This window comes from Sinocyclocheilus rhinocerous, unplaced genomic scaffold (genome assembly GCF_001515625.1).
Source record: "Sinocyclocheilus rhinocerous isolate Xijiao unplaced genomic scaffold, SAMN03320098_v1.1 scaffold14, whole genome shotgun sequence".
Lineage (NCBI taxonomy): Eukaryota > Metazoa > Chordata > Actinopteri > Cypriniformes > Cyprinidae > Sinocyclocheilus > Sinocyclocheilus rhinocerous.
In genome coordinates, this window is record NW_015629561.1 from 870,049 (window position 1) to 883,621 (window position 13,573).

At 39.0% G+C, this 13,573-nt stretch overlaps 1 protein-coding gene across 4 annotated transcripts in view; it reads right to left on the reverse strand.

Moving 5' to 3' along the window:
* Positions 1-13,573, reverse strand: part of LOC107739274 (forkhead box protein P4-like) — a 150,394-nt gene that overhangs the window by 29,786 nt on the left and 107,035 nt on the right. For 3 of the 4 annotated variants that reach the window (XM_016551338.1, XM_016551335.1, XM_016551336.1), the window contains exons 5-7: positions 12,861-12,947; positions 6,045-6,198; positions 923-1,127 (exon numbers count right to left, since the gene is read on the reverse strand). In XM_016551338.1, coding sequence (XP_016406824.1) covers positions 923-1,127; positions 6,045-6,198; positions 12,861-12,947 — 446 coding nt within the window. The remainder of the gene's footprint in view (positions 1-922; positions 1,128-6,044; positions 6,199-12,860; positions 12,948-13,573) is intronic. The other variant, XM_016551337.1, reaches the window with a different exon arrangement.

Here is a 13,573-nt window from a genome sequence, read left to right on the forward strand (position 1 = left end):
ACACACACACACACACACACACACACACGCTAAACTGGCACAGGGGCGTCAGTCATGCTGAAGGCATGCTATGTTCTGAGGAACTCACACGAGCAACCAATATCAAACGAACCCAGACATTTTACATCAGCTCATCAAACGGCACCTGACAGTAGAAACCTTGAAATATGTGTGACAAAAATATCTATTTATGAAATCTTTCATGAAGCAGTTGCACTCTGAATGCTCATGACAAAAATACAGTAGCATAGCTATAGCACTTGTTTGCTTACTTTCAATAGTGTCAGTTGTTACTTATTGTTTGCAGTTGCAATCAGTTTCAAGATTTTACTATCTACCTGGCAATTGCAGATTATTTGATAAAATGTAAATATTTATTACTAACCATGAAACTAAATTTTGCACATTTTTTTAATATTTACATTTATATACTTATTTCTCACTTTTGCAATTAGTATTACTTGTTTTTACTTTCACGCACACACACACACACACACACACACACATAATATATATATACAGTGGTGTGAAAAAGTGTTGGCCCACTTCCTGATTTCTTATTTTTTTGCATGTTTGTCACACTTTAATGTTTCAGATCATCAAACTAATTTAAATATTAGTAAAAGATAACACAAACAAACACAACATGCAGTTTTTAAATGAAGGTTTTTATTAATATTTAAATTTGTTTGATGATCTGAAACATTAAAGTGTGACAAACATGCAAAAAAATAAGAAATCAGGAAGGGGGCCAACACTTTTTCACACCACTGTATATATATATATATCTTATTTCTCACTTTTGCAATTATTATTTACTCGTTTTTTCCTTTCATATTCATTTTGATTAATCATACCATTGACACACTATAAAAAAATCATCAGGTGGACTATGAGGTATGCCTGTGCATTTTCCACTGACCTGTCTCTCTTTGGAGTATGCACAGAGTTCAGTCCATTTGGCAAAGGATGATGGGGGATCTGAGGTGAGACCTTGGAGGCTGAATATGAGGTAGTGTTGGAGCTATTGGTTGTCAGATCGAGGCCCTCGTGTTTCATGGCCTCCTCTGTGCTCTGAACACAGGCCACATCCTTCCACAACTGCTGCAGGTCAGTGGGACACATGGCTGTGATGGACAGAAAGCAAGCAAGAGATTACTACAGACTATAAATCATTATTTATTACCATAAATCATAAAGTCCTTAGACAGAAAAGCGAAAACTACCACCTTTAGTAAACTATAAGTGCTATAATCCACAATCTCCACTGAAACACAAACACAAAAAGGTGCTTTAAAAGCCCTGGGTCAACAACAGGTGCCATATGATGAAACCTTTTCTAGGCAGAGAGTTTTTCAGTATGTTTATTAGTTTTTCTTATCTTTGTTGTGCTGAAGACTATAAGCCCAGTGTTGAATGACGAGAGCTCCTTCGGAAAGCATCCAAACCTGTGTCTCTCCTTGTCACACCTCCAAAGCCCCCCTTCCACCTCACCGCATCTTGAATGGTGGCCAGCTGGCAGTGCATCCTGCCCCAGAGATCACAAAGCCTGGCAGTGCTCTGACATTATTGTGGCAAGCCATAAAACACCAGGCGCACACCGTGCCACACTTCACTACGGGAGAGGGGCATGCCCAGTGGAACTTGTTAAGTTCACAGGACAGCAGAAGGAGGAACCCTTCCAAATTGGAGGAAGCAAATGGCTAATTTCAGCGTGTTTTGTTATCTTTCAACATCTCTAGAAATCCCCCTCGCTACCTCCATTTGTAATTATCACTGTCCCGACCGGCACTGCAGGTCACTGGGTGAATTAATCTTGGTGAGATGCTCTCTTGGCATTTTTTTCCCCCTCAAACTTGCTGAATTCGGGATTGTTTTTGTCTCTTGGAAAGGCAGAGGGGGTCTAGTTTGGGAGGGAGATTTGAGGGTGTAAAAAAAGAGGAGAAGAAGGGGGGCCGCCCAAGCTCGTCTGGCGCACACTGTTCCCGAAAAGCCACAGCCTGCTATGCTATCTTACATGGCAAAGACTTAATAGCAATCTAAATATTATGTCTGGTCCGTCCGCATTCTTGTCCCAGACCCCGCCAAAACAAAACTCCTTGCCTGGCCTGGCTCTCTTCATCCCCCCTCCTCCCTCTCTTCCCAGCAGGCCTGGGGCCAGGGAAATGATGTATGGCCACACTTGCAGCTACAGGCTGTTGTTCACTAGTCACAGGACAACCTGACAGAGCACTAAAGAGCCATGGATGTATTTTAACCCTCCAAATAACAGAGCCAGCCCGGTGGCATGGCACTGTTGCCGTGGACAGGGGAAGGGAGGTAATTTCTACGAGTTTCTACTCTTGTGAAAGAGCAGCCAGAACATAGGAAGTGGAAGGAAGGACACAGGGTGGAGATGGAGCGGTTTACCTACAGTGAAGTGTTTTTGTATCTCATTTTCTTCCAAACACACACAGAGTCGCACACACACAGAGCCAGGTGAGGCGTTTCCCCTGTGGTTGGCCACACAGTCTCTATTTCTCACACACACACAAAACATTGAAGCCAACCTTAGCTTTACATACAAGTGTGTGTTCCTGAAATTGTGCAATATTTAGCATTTAGTATTCAGTTTATTGAAGCTGATGTGTCATGACGTTAAAACTTTACTTAATGTTCAGAGACTATGAGTAAGCCATTGTTAGGTCGATTTCTCTGACATGTATAAACAATGTGGTGTTTTCAAAACATTACTCTGTTAGTATGAGTAGCCTGGCATAGCAACACTGACTCAACCAATGGTGTAAGTTTGGGACGGGGTTACCTGTTTACTTGACCAATGGCAGGTGAGTGTAAGGGAAACCTGCTTGGAAACAGACATTATTTTTGAATTTCTTCTTGATGCAGCATAGGTTAAACACCTCATCTTTAAATGTAAAGAAGTGTGTAATTTCTGCACCACTTGCATCAAGTGCACTACCGTTCAAAAGTTTGGGCTCAGTAAGACTTTGTTTAAAAAAAAAAAAAAAAAGAAGTCTCTTATGCTCACCAAGGCTGCATTTATCTATTTGAAAATACAGTAAAAACAGCAATATTTTGAAATATTATGACAAGCTAAAATAACTGTTTTCTATTATAATATATTTAAAAATGTAGTTTATTCCTGTGATGGCAAAGCTGAATTTTCTAATATGCTGATTTGGTGCTCAGAAAACATTTGTTTTTCAAAATTTTTTGAAGAAAGTTTACAAGAACAGTGTTTATTTGAAATAGCAAAGTTTTGTTGTCATTTTGTTACCTGTTATTTTTGATCAACTGAATGCATCCTTCTGAACAAAAGTATGTTAATTGCGATGCATGTCATTTGTATGTAATGTATGCAATTGTAAAATATGAAATTCTTTAAAATATTACTGACCCCAAACGTTTGAATGGTAATATATAAAACGTAAGCATTTATGCTACTGTTTCACCACAGCTCGGACTACACTACACTTTCTGATTACCATCTAAAAGTGAATAATATTCATAAGTAGATGGCCAATGAGACTGCTCACAAGGCAACATAACAAATTCCCCTTTGGTTTATCATGTCATTTATCATGAAAAGTTTGGCATGGTGATCACAAAGCATTAAGCTGAGTCCGACAGATCTTGTTGATCTTCCCTTTGGACAGGAATTAAAATTACTTACTGTAACTGTTAAGTGAGTATTACAAAGAAACAAAAGTCACTTGGGTTTGAAACTCAAGCCATTCTGAGAGAATAGGTTTGACATGCCAAACAAACACGAAAACATCAACAACAACGTTTGGCGCCACCCATGGATCAGAGAACAAATCCTTTTCAGTGGCAGCTACGGCCAAGCATGACTAGCCAGAAGAATGCACATGGTTGGCTGGCCAGTCATAATGGAGGGCTTCTTTTCAGAGAGGGATTGTGGGGAAATTCCGTGTTTCTGCTCTGTTGCAGGATTTGTTGAAGGGATTCCAAGAGCCCAGAGTTTATTGTTCATCAGACCCCTTGACATAAGCAATGGGGGTTGGGTGGGGGTGGGCGCGAGGGTCTACGCCAGAAAGGTGCCAAAGCCGAAAGTTTACAGCTGTCGTGAAAAATTATTTTCATCAATCTGCGAACCTTCCTCTGGCTTGCTCCTTGCACTCTCCCTCTCTTTTTTTTCCACCAGACTACTTTTCTAAAAGCAGCCGTGTGCATGTGTGTGTGTGTGTGGTAGGCCCACTCAGGATTCTGGATCTTGAGTCTATGTTTTCTTAAGACTGAAATAATCAGAGATGTCAAGAGCAATGGGTGAGAATGAGAGTCAAGCTCATAAAAGACTGGGATAATTTTGGAGGCCCTATCGGCAAGAGTGGCATGGAAACTTGATTCGCCTCCCTGTTTGTACTGTCCTGTTGAAGCTCTTGTAATGTTACGACCGCTGTGGAACCTGTAAAAGTTGATGTGCCTAATTTTGGCGGACAGTGGCCAGGTTGCAGTCAAGATCCATTTCTGGTAGGGCCCTTTGACAAAACAAGGAAAAATGAAAAAATACATTCAAAAATGATCCAAAACCTCCATTTCCTTCTGTAGGATAAGTGCATCTGGAGCGTGTAAAACTCATGGGTGCACACACATAAGCCCCCTCCTAGCCTGTGCACAAAGTCTGGTGAATTTTGTGGCATATTTTACCTATTATCCAAATGAATGCCTTCCACAAAACCAACAATCAAGCTTTGCTTTTATCTCTTTATAAGCTGATTAAGTTAACAAGCTTCACATGTAGCTCTATGGACATGGCTGTAGTTAGTCTCCGGGGGGCTCCATCCCGCTCTAATAGATTGAGATGATAGCTCATTGCCAAATTTTGGAGGAAGACGAATAAGGGATTCATTTTACAGCCAGCTTTATTAGCATTCAACGTTGCGCGTGTAGTAGCGGGGCAATCTGAGATCGTGCATGAGAGTGTGTGTGGTTAGGGCTGACTAAGGAAGAAAAAGTGGGCGGCGAACACAGGTCTGGCTTCAGCCTGAGACCGCCATCTGGTCCTGGGCTACGGGTATGAACACAGATGCTGCATTTATTTAGCACTCTGCATTTCCTCCAGAGCTCCACTTTCCTTTAATAGGCATCACGAAAGGAGCGAATCAGACACTCTGTGGTGTTTTTCTGGCTGTTGAGGACAAGAGGAGAGCTGTGAAAGAGACAGACCACCGGGTTGAGAGGTCTGCGGTTGTAGCACCTCACCCTGGGGCTAGACGGAGTCACATGTTTGTGGTCAATATTGACCAGCTAATAGAGCTGGGGAAGAGTTTTGCACCTTTAAAGATATACATTACTTATTTGCAATAAAATTGTCTTATAAAAATCCTAAATTCAGCCAAATTCCCTTCCTTTCACAGTAAATGTTTAAAAAGTCTTTAAAATAAAATAAAATACTTGTTTTCATCTTAAACATAATTGTATTTTGTCTAATTAAACAAGTACATTTCCCACTTTTTTCAAGTATAAACTAGATAAAAAACAAGTAAAAAATCTGCCAGTGCAGAAATACAAAATACACTCATATTAAAGAAACTATGAAAACAAGTCTTATTATTTTATGCAGTGTTGAGAACTAAAACTATTAAAAACATGTCAATAGATGCTAGGATGAGATAAAATAAAAATTAATAAATATTAGGTGAACAACTTAGTTTAAAAAGAAGCACTAAAATTACTAACTGGAAATACAACTGAACTAAAACTGAAAAAAAAGCACATAAAAATTACTAAAAACTAAACTAAAATGAAAATGAAAATAACAAATATAAAAATAAAGCTAATAAAAAATATATTTTTTAAAAGTATTATAGTATAGAAATAATACCAAAATCACACTGGGCAGCACCTGTAGCCTCACAGGATAGCAACGTGTCTACTGAAACTCAGTGATGCAGTATATCAGGTACTGTCTCATAAACACTGAGTATTCAGACATCTTACTCATTTGCAGGAAAACTGTCAATCCTGAGCCTTGTTTGCCAGATAAGTATGCATACTGTGTGTGTCTGCATTGGTATGTGTACCTTGCTGCAGGCTCTGAATGGGTACTGCTCCTTGTCCCGGCTGTAGGTTCACCAGGCCCTGTCTTTGTAGATTCAGAATGTGTTGCTGCTGTAGTTGTTGCATCTGGATCAGCTGCTGCTGGAAAGCCAGCTGTTTATTCCCCAACTGCTGCTGCTGAGAATGAGAGAGAGAGAGAAGCATGTTACACAACAAAACAAATGACTGGGTAAAGTGAGATGAAGAGACTTGTAGAGCTGCAGGATGGAGAGGATGGGAAAGATGAGACATTCATTGGCTTTCATGAGCCTTCAACCTTGTCCAGGACATGTTTAGATAGGACATATCCTGGAATAGAGATATTTTCTCCTCCAATCACTAAAGCACTTCCTGTGGCGGTAGACAACAAAATGCTGAGAAATGTTGCAGTTCAAAGTGTTGAAGTGCATTGTGAAGCCTCGTGTATTAAGAGATAAAGCATTAATCTGGGAGTGACAGTTCCATGTGGTCTAGGACCGACACCAAAGACACGCTCGCAAACATGCTTGTTCATTCCTGCGTGTAGCAATCTGTTAGCATGTGGTTGGCGTGCAATTAACACGGCAATAAACAGTGACTAATAACATCTGTGCACAATGTTAAGAACAGTTCCAGATTATATGACATCAGATGTTTATCATTTTACGATAAGGCTTGGTATTTTTTCCACTATGCATGAAATGTGCTTTGTGAAACTTGAGAAGCGTGATTCCAAAACCCTCTTTCTCTGTTTCATAAACAGGTCTCAATGTGTGCAGACAGTCATTATTCAGCTATCAAGAGATATATTTTCGTTCCAGCCGACTTCTGGTGATGTTTAACAAAGAGATTAAAAATGAGCTATGTCAGCTATGAACATAAACATAGTGTACTTCAAGACTTGTCCTAAACTTGTATAAAAACATGACATGAGTGAGAAAAACCCATCAGATCTTTGCCAGAGGTGCAGGAACAGAAAAAAGGGCCAAGGTGACGAAAAAGGCTGGAAAAGATCGATTTAAAGGTAATGCATATAATTTATGATGTTTAAAGTGACACTGCATGGCAACATTAACTCAACCAATGGCATTTTGGGAGTCTGGGCCAGGACGAAAGTACACTTAATATATATTAAGTAGGACAAAAGTACTTTATATATATTAAGCAACACAACTGTTTTCAAATTTGATAAAAATAAACATTTCCTGACCAGCAAATCAGCATATTACAGCATATTTCTGAAGGATCACCTGACACTTAAAACTGGAGTAATGGCTGCTGAAAATTCATCTTTGCATCACAAGAAAAAATGACACTTTAAAATATATTAACATAGAAAACAATTATTTTAAATTGTAATAATTTTTCAAAATATTACTGTTTTTACTGTATTTTTGATTAAATAAATGCAGCCTCAGTGCACCAAAACTGGTCCAAAAAATGGAAGACGAGTTGTGCTTTAGAAACCTTGTTGAAAGTATACATGATACATATCACCTTTAAAACAATAAAGCAACCAGTACACACTAATTTTTAGAGCAGAGAGGTGGAGAGTTCTGTGTGTGTGTTTGTACGTGTAAGGGTAAGGGTGAGTGCTATGGAATACATGGCATGTGCCGATAAGGTCAGTTGGTGTCGTGGTGATAAATGTCCTCCTTCCTGAACTGGACTGGAGTCCAACCACTGTTTCCAGCAACAAGCTTTTTGATGTTCCCCCAATGAGAGATGGGTCTTATCTTCTTTAAGATAACGGCACGAAAAAAAGTGGAGGGGAGAGAGAAAAAATGTTGAAGGAGGGAAGGAAAATAAAAAAATAAAAATAATTAAAGGTAGTTTCTTAATCTCACTGTCAGAGAAGTGTTGAGACCTCTGCCTGGGGCACATGGCCCCATGGGAAAGGGCCACATGGGTCAACATCAACAGAGAAGAGAGAAAACACAAGCCCTTTCCAAAACCTAGTGAGCTGCTTTGTTCCCTACTACCTACATAAGCAACTATCTTCAAAGGCAGTATCCTAACAATCATGAATCCTCATAAATGTAAAATTGGGATAGGCAGCAACTCAAATAGTGCTTTGCACAAGAGATTCAACTCACAACTGATTTAAATAGTCTGACATTAGCATGCTGCTAAGCTAACAGCACAACACTCTAATAAAAATTTTAAAATAGTGTCTCTAATAAAAAAATATAGCTGCAAGAAATCCCTAACTTTTTGCCAGCATGGTCTGAACATGATCTGATTAGAATTTGGTGAAAATCGGACCAACGGTCTAGGAGGAGTTCGAAAATGTAGGTTTTCAAACAAAATGAAAATGGCGGACAGGAAGCTTGGCCTACAATGGCAATATTGGTATCTATGTGTCACGGGTCCCTCTCGCCTGCTCCGAGTGGGTCTCGAACCTGGGTCTCTGGCGTGGGAGGAAGACACACTAACAAGGAGGCTAAAGACTGCAGTCACTAGCGCACATATGTTCTTACATATGTTCTTGGCGTGACCCAAGGAATCTAATAAGACCAGTCTCGTGGCAATAGGCTAAATCAATCAAAAACTATTAGCATTTTTTTTTTTATTTCATCATAAATTTTTCTGTCTTGAAACCTTTTGAGAAACTTCGGGGCATGGTGCCGATGACACATACCAAGTTTCGTAATGGTACACAAATGCATTCATAAAATATTGCATATTGCAAACTTTCTATGGTCAATGTTGAAACTGTCCTCTATCTGTGTGCCAAATTTCATAACTTTCCCACAAGCGGTTCTATTGGCTCCCAGAGCGGAAGCAGAAGAATAATAATTAGAATGCCAATGGATATAATAAGTGCCTACACCTTCTGCGCTTGGCCCCTAATAATAATAATAATAATATGAACGCTAACAGATACAATAGGTGCCTTCTGTGCTTGGCCCCTAATAAAAACACATCCCACACATAAACATTACGTAAAAGAATACATTTTTAACTATATTGAATTATTTTTTCAATATTTTCACCACTTAATGAAATATTTACAAGTATTTATAAATGGTAGCATAATTAAGTTTAAGGAAAAAGTTAATCTTAACTTTGTTCTTAAGTTAGAAAATAAGAAAATAGCAGTTAATTGTTTTGTGAATCTGGCATCTGGACTTTTGTTCCAAATTTCTAGTGATCTCCCCACATAGTTACAAAAAAAGGCCTAACTTAAGATTGTTCTATAGACAGGATTTAAGAAGAATTAGAATTTCTGAAAAGCATGTTCTGAAAAATCATAGTAAATAACCTCTTAAAGTTAGGATAACCTCCAAATTGTCTTAAATCCCCCAAGTTAAGATGTTGAATTAATTTATTGGGTAGTTTCAAATATTAAGCATTACATAAATACAAGCTACGTATGATACATATTACTATTACTAGGGATAGAGTACTCTGAAGTGACAAAAACTGAATGATAATTTAAACATTGATCTGTCATGATTATGCATGTCTAAATTTGAAATTCAGGAACAACTTTACAAAAACAGCTCAAATAAGGACCTTTTTTAAATTTTATAATCACAACCTAATTTCCAGTAGCATTCAGCACACATAAGAGTGCCAAAAAACACACACAAAAAAATTGTAAATATCTGAGAATGTCAAGTGCAATTCTTGAAATATTCTTAAGAATCTTCTTAACTTTTTTCTTTCGTGAATCCAGCCCCAGCTCTCTGTGGAGGGCCGTATTTGTTCTCTTCCCTAACTTCTGAGAATGACAGATTCGATAAAAGCTAACAGAGAACATTCAGTTAACACGCAACTGAAAGAATTGTGGTAACGCCAATATTCAGCATGTCTATCCCTCTTGCTTCCTCCTCCTCTTCATCCCTGTCTTCTCTCCTTTCGCTTTCGCTTTCTCTCTCTGTTTGGGTCCCATGGGACACAGTTCAAGTTCTTTAACACATTGTGTCTGCACGCTGTTTACATTAGATGCAGTTGAGTGGCTAAAGCTAGCGGAGTAACAGGCCTGTCAGCTTGATTTATGAGCACATCAAACAGAGTTTGGGCACGCCAGGCCCGACTGACAGCACTACTTCATTAGGCTGACTCCAGGGTGACTCCACAGCTCAACCGTCAAACTGAGAGAGAGAGACAGATAGAGAGAGCGGGTGAAACAATAAAAAACAGAAAAAGAGCAAAAGTCGGGACTGATGATGCAAAAATGTGTGTGGCAACCATCTCTCCCTTTCTTCTTTCTGTCTATCTCACCTCTCAACCTGTTTGTGCTGACTGGCAGTGATATGGGTGGCAATTAAAGCCTCTTTTACTGAGAGAGAGCATAACGTGTCATCTCTCCATCTTCAACTGCTTTACAAAAACAAAGTCCTGAGAGTTTGAGTTTCCAATTTCAATCACAGATTATATGAACAGGCCACTTGCCATGATCGTTGAAACTTTATGCCAATAATGGCGAATGAAAGGAAAATAAAATATATTGATGACAAAATTGAGGAGGTGGTAGTACGGGCCAGAGATGCAGTTAGCTTCATGGCTTCAGGGGGCAGTTTTCTGTGCTAGGTGGACCAACAGCATTGCAGAACAAAGAAAAGGGAGGTTTCAGAGGATGAAGGGCCTTAAAAGAGGACAAGAGGGATGAGAAACACCACACATACTTGTGATGCTATCTTCTTTCCTCTCCTCACGCCTGACTGCTTAACTGTTAGTCCAGTGCTATCAGTGCACTCGTCCCCAGGGGAACACCAATACATGGCAGACAACACACGCGTAAACACACACTCACACAGATGAAACTTTTAAGACGGCCTAATATAATATGCTTATATCCGATTTTCCTTGCACTGATACTCCAGACAGCATCCATTTATCAGTTATCTCCATAACTAGAATTGTATGTTAAAACCTCAAATGTACTCTACAGTATAAGTATGAGAAAATGTATTTATTTAATAAATAAAATAAAATAATAAATAGAACAAAATAAAAAAATAAAATACAATTAAAAAAAAATTATAAAATAAAAATGTACCCTTTTAACATTAATAATTTCATTTTAATTTACACCATGCAACACTATTTAAAATATTAATAATATAAAAAAGTAAAATAATTAAAAAATAAACACTTTTAATATTAATCTTTAAGCAAAGAAGCTACAGGTGACGGGTACAGTAGACTTCCAACCTAATATAATTGTGCAGTGGGGCAGCAGAAAGGAGGACTTCGGTTTCTCACAGAGACAGTAACGCAAAAGCATACGTTAAGTATGTACAACATGTCTGTGACATGTTGGCCAAGCATGTTAGCATACTTGAATAGGGCCATATTTCAGGCCGACTAAAGAGGCCCAGAACAAACGTGAGCTGATCCATGGGGAAGAGGAGCTGACCACTGCCCTCCCAATTTAATTTCCCTGCTCTCCTTCCACTCAAACCGTCTCCCTAGCTCCAATATTTAATAAGGGAAAATGTCTGAAAAACTCCTGAGGCCTTGAATAAGGTTAGTCGTGCTTTTTTATACCTTTCCCCTCCCTCTCACTTTTCAATCTTTTTCTTTTTCTTCCCATGGTCTCTGTCACGTTCCTTGACTATCTGTGGAAAATGTCAGGATACTGGTCTCATTTGCTGGAGTGTGTGTGTGCCACTCTGTGTACGTGTGTTTCAGGCACCTCGTGCATTTGCCACGCATTTGCTCTATCAGTCACAATGCAAATTTCAGAACTGAATTGCTCAATGCTGCAAACACGTGTTATAGCCTAAATAGAAACTCTGCATACGCTTGCACCTGTTAATCGTTTATATTTTATATTAGTTCATGTTGCTTTTGTGCAATAGATGAATAACAATTTATTTATTTGAGATATTTTATGCTTAGATATTTCTATTTTGCGGGAGTCCCGTGAATAATTTTATTCTCCCGCATCCCGCACACACACGAGTCTCTGCACTCGCCTATCAAGTCTTGACCCGCGCCGCACTCGGTTGCGTCAGGTCTCTCGGGAGAGCAGGTCTCTAATCCACTGGCACTTGACTCGACAGTGCGTGTGCTACATCCTTTTTACAATCTCTCATTAAGCCCTCATGAAAACTCCTTGATTGATTAAGTTGTATATATCCCATGCCACTGAAAAACAGGCCGCATAAGTTTGGAATTCATTTGACCGCCAGATTAGCGCAGATCTCCTCTCCCGCAGTGCGCAGGCAAGCGATTGCGCCCTTGCCTTTGTTGTGCTGCAGTCTTATCCTCAGTGATCCAACATGATTCCCCCTCACCTTCATTAGCCAGATCAGGTCCTTCTCCCCCTCCAGTGCATTAATTGACAATTAAAGAAAATCGTCAGCTCCACCATAGTGGGTTGTAATAGGGATTTTCCCCTAGGCTTAGCAAGCGGCAACTTGTAAATTAATGCTTAACCAGTATTAGCGGGGAAGCCCATGGCAAGGATTGGAGCATGACTTTGGTCAACGGCAAAGAAATGAAAATCCATATTCCCCAAACGTCTTAATCCGCATTTTTGAATCGTTTAGTACACAAAATGCAATTGAGTGCTTGAGAGAGGAGGGGAAAAAAACATGATGGCATGCATCTATTTTCCTATTGAGGATTTAATGTAATGCTCAGAGTCTTTATAAGGTCTGTGCCATTCAGTGCAGCACAAAATCCGTCATAAAAATCATCTCACATATGAGAACGGTTATTTTCAAAGAGCTGGTTTCTGGCTTTCAAGAGGAACTGGCCCCTGACAAATCATGTGTCAGCAAACTTGAGGATGCTCATCTAGGGTGCTATGAGGGTGAAGTACACTGTGAAGTGCACTACAGAGGGAGGGGGCAGTGTCTCACCTCTTTGGCCTGCTTCCCTGCTTGCTGTTGCTGGGTAAGGAGCTGGAGGTGCAGCTGCTCCTGTTGCTTCTTGTAGTACTCCTGCAGCTAGTCAGAGAAAGAGAGAGAATTAGTTTAATTTATTGGAAATGTAACACTACACTGTAAAACATAAAAAAGAGCAAAATAAATAAATAATTCATCAGATGTTAAAACTTTATTTACCATATTGCCTAAGCATAAATCTTACTAAATTGTAAACTTTATGCTTAAACAAATTCTTAATTCAAGATATATTGTATGAAAACGACAATAGTATTATAATATTACAATAATATTTTATATAATATAATATTTTTATGCTAATATTTTTGCAAAGCTTATGCAAAGTCAATTTATTTTATTATTCAGGATGTTTAGATATTTTACTAAAATAAATTTTTTTTTTCAATGTGAGATAAACAAAATGCAAACTTCAGTGTAACAAGAATACAACATAAATATATGCTGAAAAAAGAGCACTTAAAAAAAAAACTCAATAACATACACTTTCAAACATACCAGGTTCATCTGTACTGCAGAATCTAGTTTGAAGGTCGCATGCATTGTACCCTTTCTCTCCATTTTCTTTATTACTCTATATAAACCATATAAAGGTCTGCGTCTGAATGTCACGCCCCTCACCTCAGCGGCATGTGCTCCGGTTGTATTGTAAACAATGGCGTTGTCTATAT